Source organism: Lissotriton vulgaris, chromosome 6 (genome assembly GCF_964263255.1).
Source record: "Lissotriton vulgaris chromosome 6, aLisVul1.2, whole genome shotgun sequence".
Classification (NCBI taxonomy): Eukaryota; Metazoa; Chordata; class Amphibia; order Caudata; family Salamandridae; genus Lissotriton; species Lissotriton vulgaris.
This window is the reverse complement of record NC_141694.1, coordinates 1,770,683,003-1,770,696,967: the sequence shown is the minus strand read 5'-3', so window position 1 is coordinate 1,770,696,967 and position 13,965 is coordinate 1,770,683,003. Positions and strand designations below refer to the sequence as shown.

At 41.5% G+C, this 13,965-nt stretch overlaps 1 protein-coding gene across 2 annotated transcripts in view; it reads right to left on the bottom strand.

Moving 5' to 3' along the window:
- Positions 1–13,965, bottom strand: part of CENPO (centromere protein O) — a 181,790-nt gene that overhangs the window by 29,976 nt on the left and 137,849 nt on the right. For both annotated transcript variants that reach the window (XM_086925483.1, XM_086925482.1), the window contains exon 6: positions 687–858. In XM_086925483.1, coding sequence (XP_086781609.1) covers positions 687–858 — 172 coding nt within the window. The remainder of the gene's footprint in view (positions 1–686; positions 859–13,965) is intronic.

Sequence of the window (13,965 nt, the reverse complement as noted above, 5' to 3'; positions counted from 1 at the left end):
CTAACTGCCACAGGTGGTGCACCATGGGAGCAAGGGGTCTCCTGCAGGTCTTAAAGGCACAGTAGCCCTACTCTAATGCCTTAAAGGCAAGGTGTCCGTTTTCTTTGTTTGCTTTATACTCTACTGCAGCCTTATAGGCAAATGCCTGCAATTACATGTTTTTCTATGGCAATAAAGCATTGTTGTATGACAAATGTTTACTGCTCTCTTTCTTCCTTAGGGGTTGGGAGAGTATAGATGCTACTATACAAACCTATGTAATTTCAGCACTTTGACCATATGGAAATATATTAGGCTGCTTAGATATAGGTTTTCACATTTGCATATATAGGTATATATATGTATTTTCTATATGCTCCGGGATCCCGCACATGGGCGGGGATTATTCATAGATTATGACTATTGATGAGTATCCCCTGGATGAGAAATGAGCTTATGGTGAAAGGTTCAAATATACAATAACAAATATCATTACCTCACAGGGAGTGTTTTTTCTTACAAATAAATCATCTAAAGGGGGACATTATTCCCATGCAAAGTAGATAAAAGATGCAAGACTAAAATTAGTCATTTGATAATCTTTTCTTGGTTAAAGCTACTGTGCTAGACAAGAAAGGTTATCTCGCTTGCCAGTCACCTGAACCAAAAAGAAATAGTGCAAAAGTGGTAGCAGTCTTCTTCCTTACCTTGGCAAATGAGGTCGACCTCTGTTGGAAGAGAGCGGACGCTGTCGCCATAAAGAAGCTTTGCACAAAACCGGAAGGACTGGTCCTCATGTTTTACTTCGTATTTAAAGGACAACAGGTTGCACAAAGAGTTTGTCTGGAGTGCCCCAAGACGGTAACGTGCAGCATTGTTCTGTCGGTAGAAAAAAAAAAGAACTCTAGTACAACATTTCTCTCCAACACACACAAAATAGGAACTGAAAAAACTGCACAATTTGAAGCAGTGAACATTCACATTATACGTAAAACAATTCTAAAAGTGCAAACAGATTGCAGCAGACATGAGTATACCATGGGTAGTGCATACACGGGTAAGACTACTTTCAGTAGGAACTTTTCTTATGCTAGTGGTACTGCACACAGGATGTATAGGGAGGGGTCCTGCGACTAGGTCCTTGTCTTCTGCCGAAAGTAGTGACGGGGGTTCTGCATGCAGGATATATGGGTAAGATTCATGCAGCAATACCAGTCTCTTGTGGCAAAGGACGTTCTGTGAGTTGTGCATGCAGGATATATGAGTAAGAGTCTTGCAGCAATAGCCATCTCTTCTGCCAGAGGAGGAGCTGCGAGCTGTGCATGCAGGATATAGGGGTAAGAGTCTTGCAGTAATAACCGTCTCTTGTGCCAGAGGAGGAGCTGCGAGCTGTGCATGCAGGATATAGGGGTAAGAGTCTTGCAGTAATAACCGTCTCTTGTGCCAGAGGAGGAGCTGCAAGTTGTGCATGCAGGATGAAGGGGTAAAAGTCCTGCAACTATGTCTTCCTCCGGAGTCAGTCTTGTACATACGGTGTTATATGGTTTATAGCCAAGGCCCTCATACCCGTGGCACCTCATGTTCTAGAAGTCCTGTGTGTGTAATAAAGTCACAGGTGCACTCTCAGCAGATGCCATGCTCCCTTTAAAGGATGAGAACCACTGAGCTGTGCAGTGGTATCATTTGTTCTTTATAGTGACTGTAGTCCAGGGTGCAGTATTGCTACTTATGGTGAATTTACCTTTTTCTTTACTCTTGATTTGGAATAACAGGGTAATGTGAAGGCACTTGCACACAAAAAGTAGTCCAGTTATACAGTTTTACAAAAATCACAAGCGCACTTACAACACAAAAAGTAGTCACTTGTCCAGTTTTACAGAAACATTGATACACATTTGTAAAGCCAAAAGCTGGCAGCCAACCGCAGAGCTAGTGCTTTTACCAGTGCTTGCTATTAGATGGAAGCCTTAGGTTAATCAAGCCACGAGAATCTTAGGTACTACCCTACTTAACCTGGAACATTAATATTAATCAATGGCCTGGCTGCATGTGCTACTGAGTATCCTGAACGGCTTTCGACGCCTCTGCCTGGAATGCTCTTCCCTTCTATTTGCAGGCCACAAAGGATGAAGGATCCTTCAAACGTGGCATTAAAACCGGGTTGTTCGGTTTGGCTTTTCAATAATCCCTCTTAACTAGTGGTCAACAAACCTTTAGCTCCGGGACACTCATTTGAGTACCCGCGCTCTCTACAAAAAACGGAATTGATTGATTAACCAATTTCTGATGTACAATATGAAATCAGCCTACCAGCACAGGATTTGCTCGACCAAGTCAGCTTTGAACTATCTAACCTACCAGGGGCGGCCTTAGGCATATGCAAGCTGTGCACCTGCACAGGGCCACCAAACCCCAGGGGCCACCACCCCAATATATATCCTGAATATAATAATCCTCTGAGGATGGATACATATTTGCCTGGCGTCCCCTGGCAGGGATTTGGCAGCCTCCGGCTCTGTTCCACTTCGAAACACCCTGACCCCCCGCCCCTCTTCACTGGCCTCAGCGCTCCGCCCCACCCGTACCCCCTTTTCCGGGGCCCCCTACATGCACTCCCTGCCCAGGGCCGCCATGAGCCTAGAGCCGCCCCTGAACCTACTTCATAAATATGCCAAAGGTACTATCCGCTAACAAGGCAAAAAAAAATTATTGATAAGCAGGACTTGTATTAAGTAAATATTTTAAGTGAAATGTTGATCAGTGAAAAGGAGCTTGTCCAGCAGATAGCCAAATGTCTTGACTTTCTCCGACAAAGTCAGGTAGTACAAATAGACAGCACATCAGTGAAGTGGGGAATCTGTGGTGCTATTTCTGTGAATCCCTGAAACCCTTGAGCCATGAAATTGAGCTCCCCCTAAAAGGTTGGTTAAAACCGATTGATTCATTTATTAATCGATCTACCTCTGAACCGAGTGGCCCTGGCCTTATTGACGCGCTCTTAGACTCAGCACTGTGCCTAGTTTATTTTGAGACCCTGACATAGGAGCAGTTTACAGCTATTGCAGCCTATATAAGGTCTGGTTCTCCCTTCGATCCTATTATACCTAAATTCTACAACATATTCTAAGTCCGCTCTTGCACAGACCCTGCTATAGGTTTGTAATCATTCCCTAGCTAATGTCTGGATCGTGAAGGAGTGGAAACAACCTTAATCATCCCTTTGCTATTAAAAAAAACCCCAAAAAACTCATGCGGACCAGAACACGGTCACCAACTTTTGGCCCATCTTCCTCCTTCCTTGTGCAGTTGGCATGCCTCTCCAAAATCTTAACAATCTTCGGGCTTCTTGGAAAAAGACTAAATTTATGAGCCTGTGCAATCTGGATTTCAATCGGGATGCAGTTTGAGCCTGTGAGCAGGCAAGGCTGTACCCGGTCGTTGTACTAGAGACGTCTGCTGTTTTTGATAATGTGCCCCATTCCATTCTGCTATCCAGACTTACGGAGGCAGGTATTGGCAGAGCAGCATACCAATAGTGTAAACCCTATCTAGAGAACAGAGCCCAACAGGTCTGTATTCCTCCTTTTACATCAGCATTTAGGGCTTTGGGTCATAGTGTTCCGCAGGGGTCTGCTCTTAGCCCTAACTGCGTTCAATATTTACATCCATCTGCTAGCTAAGCTATTTTAGTCAGATCCTTTGGAGTCACCTTAACATAAAAAGACAATACCCAACTGATCACTGCTTTAAACAGAACAGGCGTGGCTTGACTTGAGGTTTTCAATCACTGTATGGCCGCAATCTCCTCTTGGTTGGTACGCAATGCCCTGAAATTTAAATCGGATAAGACAGAGGTTCTCTTGATTTCACATACAGCGCCGGCCAGACCATTTCCATCAACATTGTGACCCTCGTCCTAGCCTGTTACGTCTAGCCAAGTAACAAATCTGGGCTTTCATCTGGACAAGAACCGGATTCTGAAAAACCAGGGGGATCATTTGACATCTTCTTTTTCCCTTTGGCTGCTAAGAAAGATCGTTCCATTTCTTTCATCGTTGACCCACACACTAGTGGTACAGGTGACCATTCGTAGTCACCTGGACTACTGAATCTCTCTAATTTTATGCGCACCGTTCAGCATAGTGAACAAACTTCAGCGTATTCAAAACGCTGCAGCCAAATTAGCCCCTGGCTTGTCCAGGTCTATCTCATCGCCCTTCGCCTGAAATACATTTCACTGTCTCTCTCTGGCAAAAAGGATTCCTTTAAGTCACTATGCATTATCAACCGAGCCTTATAATCTGGTCCACTCTATTTGAGTGAGAAATGTAATACCTATGTTTTAAGTCGGCCCCTCAGTTCTCAAGAGGCAGTTCTCCTATTAGTCCCTAGATTTCATCGAATTACCATTGGCGGTAGGGCCAACTGGTAGTGGCAGCAAAATGTGGCACACTCTTCCGACTAATATGTTTATACTAGTATCGCACCTGCACTTCAAAACGGCTATCCAAACCTGGCTTTATAGCCCATGAACAGTGGTTGTTTTTTGTTCCTATACCAGCGGTCTGAAATCTGAGAAGCTCAAGCCTGTATTTCATTGTCTACCTCTATTTGCCTTCGATGTGTCCCAATGTAGCCAGAATTTCTGACACACAATTTTTTTTTTATTTCAAAAATATTTATTGGTTGTTTCCAAATAAGCATTACATACAATACTTCAAATGAAAAAACATAAGGAATACACATGTAAAAAATAGACACGTAAAAATAAACAGAAAAGACAATAAAAGCAAATACATTGAGTAGTCAGGTTAATGCGGCAGTATAACACACTTTGATACACTAGTAGTGCTTGGCCTAGTGACGCAAAAGCCACCATGGAAATCAACAATGACAAGAAGTGTATCCATATATTCAGCGAGGGGGAGGTAAAAAGAACACCACTTTTAAGACTCAATGTTTTTTAATCCATTTATATACAACTTACTTTTTATTGAATATTTAACTATTTTCGTTTGCACTAGAAACTTACAGTGTGGAGGACTCCCTATGTTTAGACTACTATTACAATGTGAGGAGTACTTCTGAATGACGATTCCTTGCTTTAGATCTCAAAGAATAAACATGGATAGCAGAATGTGCATCAAATTGATAAAACAACAACAGCATATAAAGACAAGAACTTTACAAACCACTTAAAGATAGCAATACAAGGCTTATGCTATTTTATACCTTACACACAGGAGAAACTGCCCTAGTCTAGGACAGATACTTGAAGTTGCGTTCCGTAGACGATAAGACTGGTGATCAATAAACAGTCAAAGAATCTCTGTAAGTAACAGAGTTTCATTTTATTTTCTGTTGCTCTTCTTGAAGTTTGGCTTCGTTTTACCTGTAGATCTCATTTGTTATTTACATATTTCTACAAGGACTACAAGGAACAACTATTTTGAATTGAGGAACCAAGATCACGTTAAAAAAATCTACGCATTGACGTACAAATTCAATCTGGAATTGGTTTCCTTAAACTCTAAAATGTTGTGTCACACAACTATTAGAAACTTCCCAATATTCTATTTTTGATGATTTTTCTAAAGTTTGGTATGGACTGTGGTTATGCCACATACCAGTTTACACCACGATAAAGAAAAATCCTCTGCCATCATGTTGCTAGAAATGAATGCTTTTCTTATTTTTGAATGAACACTACAATATAGGTTGATCATGGCATGCCTGAAGTAATAGATTGCAGTTGTGTATAAATGGGTACAAATTCAGAAAAATTATGCAACTGTATTGATTCATGCTGTGTGTTGTATTCTGTATAGTGTTTACTGCTTTTCAGTCATTTTAATAATATAGGTTGTGGATGTATTTTACACCCCTGGAGAAGTTCCAAGTTACAGAAGGAAATATGTTGGCTTGGCTGATTTGTTTTTGTAAGAGAACATTATTAAGAAATATAAAGGTTCTGTTGAAATATGATAAAGTGGAAGCATATGGACTTATTTATTGCATTTGAATCAAAACACAACCAAACGAATATTGTTGAGACTGGAGTAAAAACTTAGATTCACTACCAAATAGGAGTGATTCTCCCATCATTATAGTTGTTTTTATAAGGCATTTCATAGGTATGGGAGTTATGGCTGGCTGGTCTCTTGGTTGAATGTGCCGAATGTAATACAAACAAGTGGAAAACATATGGAAAGGTGTAATGATCCATGGTTGCTGTTGTAAATCCACTTTATTAAGCATATCAAGAAATATATTACCAATAAAAGATCTCCAGATTATATAACTATTATGATTCGCAACTACAAAACAGCACATTACTAAAAAAAAAACCACCATGGAATAACTCCTTGGGTCGCCTCTTCCCATTTATATGGTGCCTACTTGAGCCGAAGCCTCATAATTTTCCCCAGTGGTAGAAACACAGTCCAATTGTGAACACTTTTTACGCCCTGATAAATAAGGTGCCATTATTACCCACTCACACTGAGAAAGAGCGTCCACCACTTCTGTCCATTTGAATTTAACCAAAATGATCCTCCCACTGCTTTTTTCGACGATCGAGGAAGAATTGGACATATACAACTATCGACATTTCAAAAACTAGGTCTTCCTTTTTTTGGGTAACGGCTACAAACAATGGCCAGGGACTGTGCTTCGCTTTAGAGACACATGCAAGTCTGCTCAAACCCAAACCGGTCTGTAATTCCAAGACTTTTTTCTTCTGCAGTGCTGAGTCCACTAGGTATCTTGGGAATACTAGAAGGTCTGGTTTCTAGGAGGAGGGAGAGTGAATAGCTGGCTATCCCGCACTATCCCCCCCAGACATAGGCACCCTCATTTGAGTCAACTGTACTCAACATGGTAGGAATAGTGCCCCAAAGGTTAAATACAGACACTTTTTCATTTCCAAATATAATGAAAGTAGTACAATTCTGTTAAAACAGTAGATCTAGGGAGAGAAGCAAGGTAGGAGGACAGAAGAGGTCAAAAGGCGGACAGACACTAGAGAAGAGCAATGAAGCGTGGAAGAGAGTGATAGTAAAGTCCAGCAAGGGTGAAGAGTGGCATATTCCGACAACGGTAAGCACAGCGGGGCAAGAGAAAGCTGTAGTGAGCATGATCAGCCTTTGAGAGGGACAGAAATAGAGGATGACGGTCACAGGTGTCTCCACCGTGTTCAAAACCAGTATTGCCAGTGAACAAAAAATATTTGTCCTGAATAAAGATATGCTGGCATTTTTCTGTAAGGAATACACTGTGCAGCGAATTGCCATGGGTAGATTACACAGATATAGACAAGCAAACATATTGCTACAAGGTATCCCATGATCTGCAAATAAAAAAAAGAAAAAACTGTCAGTTCGGACCAGGATGCCAAAGGACTACAGTGTCCTTCCGTGGCTGGCTTGCTCAATGGTAGAAATCTAGATAAGTCCCTAGCTTGCCATGGGATTGGTGGAAAAGGGCGTCTACTGAATAATAGAGAAGGTACTCACACCTCTAAAGTACAGACCATAACCACATGTATAATAAATCACAGAAAGAGATAACGAGATAAAAAACAATTACAAATCATATATAGAAAAATTGTACAATTTATTTATAGAATAATACATTCATAAAACAATTTTTTCAAAAAAACATTTCCCTAAAATTATTTATGGTGTCATTGAGAATAGTTAAAAATGTGTCAATCCACATGAAGAACATTAAAAAAAGAAATTGTTACAAAAGTTGTCGACACAGCGTTTCGGTTTTACGATAGGACCTTCATCAGGACAGAGTTCTGGTTCAGAAAGAAACATTAAGTCAAGTCAAGTCAAGTCAAAGAATTTATATAGCGCACTACATACCCAGAGATGACACATTTTTAACTGTTCTCAATGGCACCATAAATTATTTTATGAATGTATTATTCTATAAATAAATTGTACAATTTTTCTATATATGATTTGTAATTGTTTTTTATCTTGTTACATCTCTTTCTGTGGTTTATTATACATGTGGTTATGGTCTGTACTTTAGAGGTGCGAGTACCTTCTCTATTATTCAGTAGACGCCCTTTTCCACCAATCCCATGGCAAGCTAGGGACTTATCTAGATTTCTACTGTTATTACTCCTTGTCCCTGATTGGATCTAAAAGGAGACCTCCCTGTCTTTTGTGAAGTGGCTTGCTCAATGGTCACAACACGCCCTAACGGAAAACAAAAAGACATTCTAACTTAGAGGTAATGATTTATTTGTCCTACATGTCCCCCTTATTTTGTGGTCATTTCTCTGGGAATCAGGCTAGGACCTGGCACCCTCTCTGACGCATCAAATCAACTCCAAGTAGCAGAGTCGAGGCAGCCAAGGATACACAAGAAAAGCTTCCGACCAGCGAGAACACCGAAAGTCAGAGATAGGGGTTGGTAACCAGATAATCTTGGCAGAGAATGGCGGCAAGACAACACTTCTATCATGAGTTGGGACTTTGACCTAAGAAGAGGCACCACTCAAACATTATCTGCCTCAGGACTGGCTGGCGTGCCATATTCTCCTTTGTGCTCTACAGGCACACCTTGTTATAAATATATTGTTTTCTTTCTAGTCTTCAGATTATAAAAATGTATGTATTTTACACAAATAGGCTACTACTGTGGTTCTGCCAAATGAACATTCCAATCATGTTCATCTGTTGTGCAAATGTTACATATGGTGATAATTAAGTTCAGGCAAATAGATTTCTGGTATTTAAATGTTGCTATTTGATCATACACTTTCTAGGTGCTACTAATACATATAGTTTCTGGAAAGTTACTGACTGCAAGAACACTAGGCAGCCTGATGTTTATTGTTGATGCTAAGAAACTCTGGAGCTCTGCGGTGTTTAATGTCTATTCTAACACTGTTCATCAAGTTCTTGGGCTCAGTCGTATTTAATGTCTATTCTAACACTGTTCATCAAGTTCTTGGGCTCAGTCGTATTTAATGTCTATTCTAACACTGTTCATCAAGTTCTTGGGCTAAGTCGTATTTAATGTCTATCCTAACACTGTTCAACAATTTCTTGGGCTCAGTTGTATTTAATGTCTATTCTAACACTGTTCATCAAGTTCTTGGGCTCAGTCGTATTTAATGTCTATTCTAACACTGTTCATCAAGTTCTTGGGCTAAGTCGTATTTAATGTCTATTCTAACATTGTTCATCAAGTTCTTGGGCTCAGTCGTATTTAATGTCTATTCTAACACTGTTCATCAAGTTCTTGGGCTCAGTCGTATTTAATGTCTATTCTAACATTGTTCAACAAGTTCTTGGGCTAAGTCACATTTAATGTCTATTCTAACATTGTTCAACAAGTTCTTGGGCTCAATCGTATTTAATGTCTATTCTAAAACTGTTCAAAAGGCTTCTTGCCTAAACACGGTTTAGTAGTATGTTAAAAGCTTTCAACAGATTCTTTGACCAAACCCCATAAAACCTCACATAGGTTAGAGAGGAGCTTCACACTAGGGATATCAGGCAAGAAGTGCACAACTTCAGCTCCACCTCTCCTTAAAGACGGGCAGTGTCGAGGCCGACCTTCACAGGTGACTCGCAGGCTGCATGCGGATCCACAGCTTTTGACTGATATAGAAGGTTTTCTATCTAGACAAAAAATCAGGACTTATTGTTCTTAAAACAGGTATATAAAGGCGGCCCCTCTTAAGTTTCAAAAGTAGGCAGCTTATTTGTTAATTTGCTGGAACCAGTATAGAGGGTGCTAGGACTGAAAAAGCAATAACCATGTTAACTTTTTTTCTGTTAGCCTTTTTACTTACATTAAATAAATAGTAATGCAGCAAAATATTTAGTATCGTTACAATTCATACGACATGCACTAGGTTAGCATTTTAAATGCATGTTCTGGTTCATAGTGCCTTTTGAGTATTATTCCTCGAAAGAGGATTTGACTGTCCATTATTTGTCACTGACCCATCTCATGGAAATGATTGTTACCAAAAGCACTTCTTACACAAATGCTGCACAGTGGTTTGTGTATTGGTTGCAGTTTAACTGGATTTTCTGATTAGGGTTGGCACATTGATAGATTCCCTAGTACCAGGGGATCAGAAAACCAAACCCTGTGCTTCTATTTGGCCTTGAAAATGAATCAACTTGGCCTCAAACTGTGTTCAATTTATAAAACACCTTAAACTGTCAAAACAGCAATTCTCTCTACTTGTTAGCATACAAACAAGAGAAAGAGGTAAAAACATTAAAATGTGCTGCCTCCTCATTGGATGAATATTAAATGTTTAAATAAAGTCCTGGTGTTCTGTCAAAATCAAGATAAATGCTGGCCTAATCAAGTCAATAACTCATACTTCATCTGGATTAAGAGGCGACCCTGTGAGCAAACCCGGGCAGAAGCTTACCAGGGTCAAGCCCATACTGTTATCCTTCTTTAATGAATTGGACGTAGGAGCCTGGACTTAACCCTAGGCTTTGGAAAAGTCCTTCTGCTATGCAGAAGAGGTAGCTGCACTGCTGGATGGGAGTAGAGGAACTGACAAAATATTAGATAGTTGCGCCTTTATTAATGTCATTCAGTTTCATTATAGAATGTGACTTGATCGCCACTAGCTGTGTATGTGTATAAGAATAAACTATTTGTCAGCTTTATCGGCATGTGCTCGTTACCTGAAGACAGTAGAACTAGGAAGAGAGGCCCCTAATTGAAGGAATATGCAAAAATTATACGTACAATTTTAAACAATTTAACAATTAAATTCACAAAAACAGCGGTGAGCCCCAGTACAGAACAAAGTTCTTGGTGCTCATTCATAAGGGACACACACATGTGACAAACCTGACCAGGCTACGTGTCAAAATAACAAGAACAACACAGCCCATTATAACAAATAATACATTTAAAAGTGGGTCTGCGGTATGATCAGTCAAGGACGTTTTAGTCCTCAACAAATACCAGGATCAACATCAGGACTCTAACATCTATCATGTCCTGCACTGGCACTCACTGCACCATTTTTGTGACATTAATTGTTTAATTAATTCAAAGAGTCATTTGTATGCACATAATTTCAGCATAATACTTGAACTAGGGATCTCTGTTCCTTGTTCTACAAATGGCCCCAGGTCCCTGGCGATTACTGGGATTCCCTTGTGTTAAAAAATAACTGTCTCTTGAACTCCAGTAATTGAGGAACAAATAAATCAATACTTTCATGCAGATCTCTTGAAATGTGATTCTGCAGTTATGAATTCAAATTCTATTCATTTTGCTGCTTTAAGTCACAGATGACAAAAAGTGATGGATGGATTACTTGAGAACCTCAACCTCTAGCACTCCATTCTGCAATCTAAGTAGGTAAAGGAGGACCAGCTTCAGCTACTGAGGTGAAATAAACAGCATACATCAGAGTGTGTAGATTTTACTTACTTTGAAAACTAGGCAACAATTATGAAAAAGTTAACAAAAATATTATCGAGAACATTGCCAATCAAATGTTTCTCTTTTCTTCAAAGAAAGTGAAAAAACAGAGAACAATAATAAAAACATACAATTTCATAACTTGAATATGCATTTCTCATTTCATTTATGTACAAAATATAATGATTCAAATATAGATATTTAAAGTTTGAGAAGGAGAGCGTTGGGGAATGTAGTGGGGACTGGGTGCTGTAAATGGCATAGCTAAGTGTCCATTACAAGTATGCTGCTTCCACCTCATTCCCAGAGAAATACATAGTCCACATGGTAAAGGTATTACCTCCTGGGTAATATTTCCATAGTGTTTAGGCCCTCATAATGAGGAATGACCAAGGAAATATGTACTCACACACTGATGCTTTCCAATGTTTCATAAGGATTTTTTCCTTGATGGATTCTGCCTGCTTCTCATGGGCAAACTGCATTGGGGGAAAACATGAAGGTGCAGGTTCTACTGCAACATGCGTAATCCAGAATCGGGGAAAAACTCTGGCTTTTGCATGAAACGGGATTACCTTTAAATTCGTAACAAGAGTCTGAAGGTTTTCCAAAGCTAAGGGTGCATTTGATTGGAGTGCATATTTGATTTGAGGAGGTACAGTGATTGCATAGAGTTTACTCTAATCTGTGTGCTTGGGCTATCTGTATCCATTACATTGGTAGTGTATGGAGCACCCCTAAGTTAATGTATCGGTTCAGTGTGGCACATACAGACAAAGGGCTGCCCCCTCTTTTAGCAAGGCCTCCTGAAAGGTGGCATATGCGGTCTGCAGTGTTGTTTCGGGATGTCAATACCATTCAGAAGCAAGGGTGAAAAACTGTTTTCTACTAAGCCTGATTTTGATACAGAGCTTCTGCTAAGGCATGTTGGGACACGACACAGGAGTCACACCTGGATCTTTTCAGCTACAAAGGGCAACAGGTTTGTCCTTACTGTATGATCGCTGGATCTAGATCAATCTGCGGGGTAAAGGGCCCTCTGGTCTTTCTGCGGCATTCTTACTGGCAAAATTCAACAGTGCAGAAGCAGGATAAGAGCAAACATAGTTATGGTCCAGTATATTTAAGCTTTTTTTTCAATAATTCAATTGAACCTTTGCAGTTTTTGCCCTGAGCATGTAGGGCAGTCTGATAAATGTATGAGGTCCCTGTTCAAGTACACGTTAATGATCACAGTGAGTTGAAATTGGCTGTAGTAGCCGCTGCACTGCCTCTACATGGGTTAACATTTCACAGCAGCCCACGTGGGCTAAGAGAAAGCAGTGGCATCTGTGGTCTACATCATTTTGCCAAATTTTACAGTGACACCAGTATTTCTCAGTGAACCCAGTGACAGCTGCCTACAAGAGGTATTATGCTAATGCTTCAGCACCAACCAGAGAAACATAACTCTCTCATGTTGTGCTATTGGCTACTTGGTAAATCATTCCACCTTCAATGGAGGGCTTGCATTACAATACATAAAGGACTATTTCACATCTAAAAATACACTATCATCACACAATGATGATCAACTGATCCGCGCCACCAACAAAACTGCCTTCAAAGACCGGCTGGACAACAACGCACACAACTGCAAGGAACTCTTCAACATCGTGAAAGAGCTCTCCAACCCCAACGCCGAAATCAACGACATCACCCCATCGCAAGACCTCTGCAACTCCCTCGCCTCCTACTTCCACAACAAGATCGCGGACATACACAACAGCTTCAGCCCTCAACCGACGCACGCCACGACGGAACCACCGCCCCCCACCACCACCCTCCGCGCCTGGACTCCGATCAGCACCGAAGACACCGTCCGCATGATGAACTCCATCCACTCCGGATCTCCGACCGACCCCTGCCCTCACCACGTCTTCAACAAGGCCGACACTGTCATCGCACCCCACCTGCGGGACATCATCAACACCTCCTTCGACACCGCCACCTTCCCGGAGAGCTGGAAGCACGCCGAACTCAGCGCCCTACTAAAGAAACCAACAGCGGACCCCACCGAACTCAAGAATTACCGCCCCATCTCGCTCCTTCCGTTTCCAGCCAAAGTCATCGAGAAGACCGTCAACAAACAGCTGGCCGCCTTCCTCGAGACGAATGGATCCCTCGACCCTTCACAGTCTGGCTTCTGAGCCAACCACAGCACCGAGACCGCCCTCATCGCTGCCACCGATGACATCCGAGCCCTGATGGACAACGGAGAAACAGCGGCCCTCATCCTTCTAGACCTCTCCGCGGCATTCAACACTGTCTGCCACCGCACCCTAGTGCAGCGCCTCAGCAACGTCGGAATCCAGGAGAAGGCACTGGAGTGGATCATCTCCTTCCTCGACGGAAGAACACAGAGAGTCCGTCTACCACCGTACAAGTCAGAGGCCACCGAAGTCATCTGCGGCGTCCCTCAAGGATCCTCGCTGAGCCCCACCCTCTTCAACGTCTACATGAGCCCCCTCGCGGCCATCGCACGCCAACACAACCTCAACATCATCTCCTACG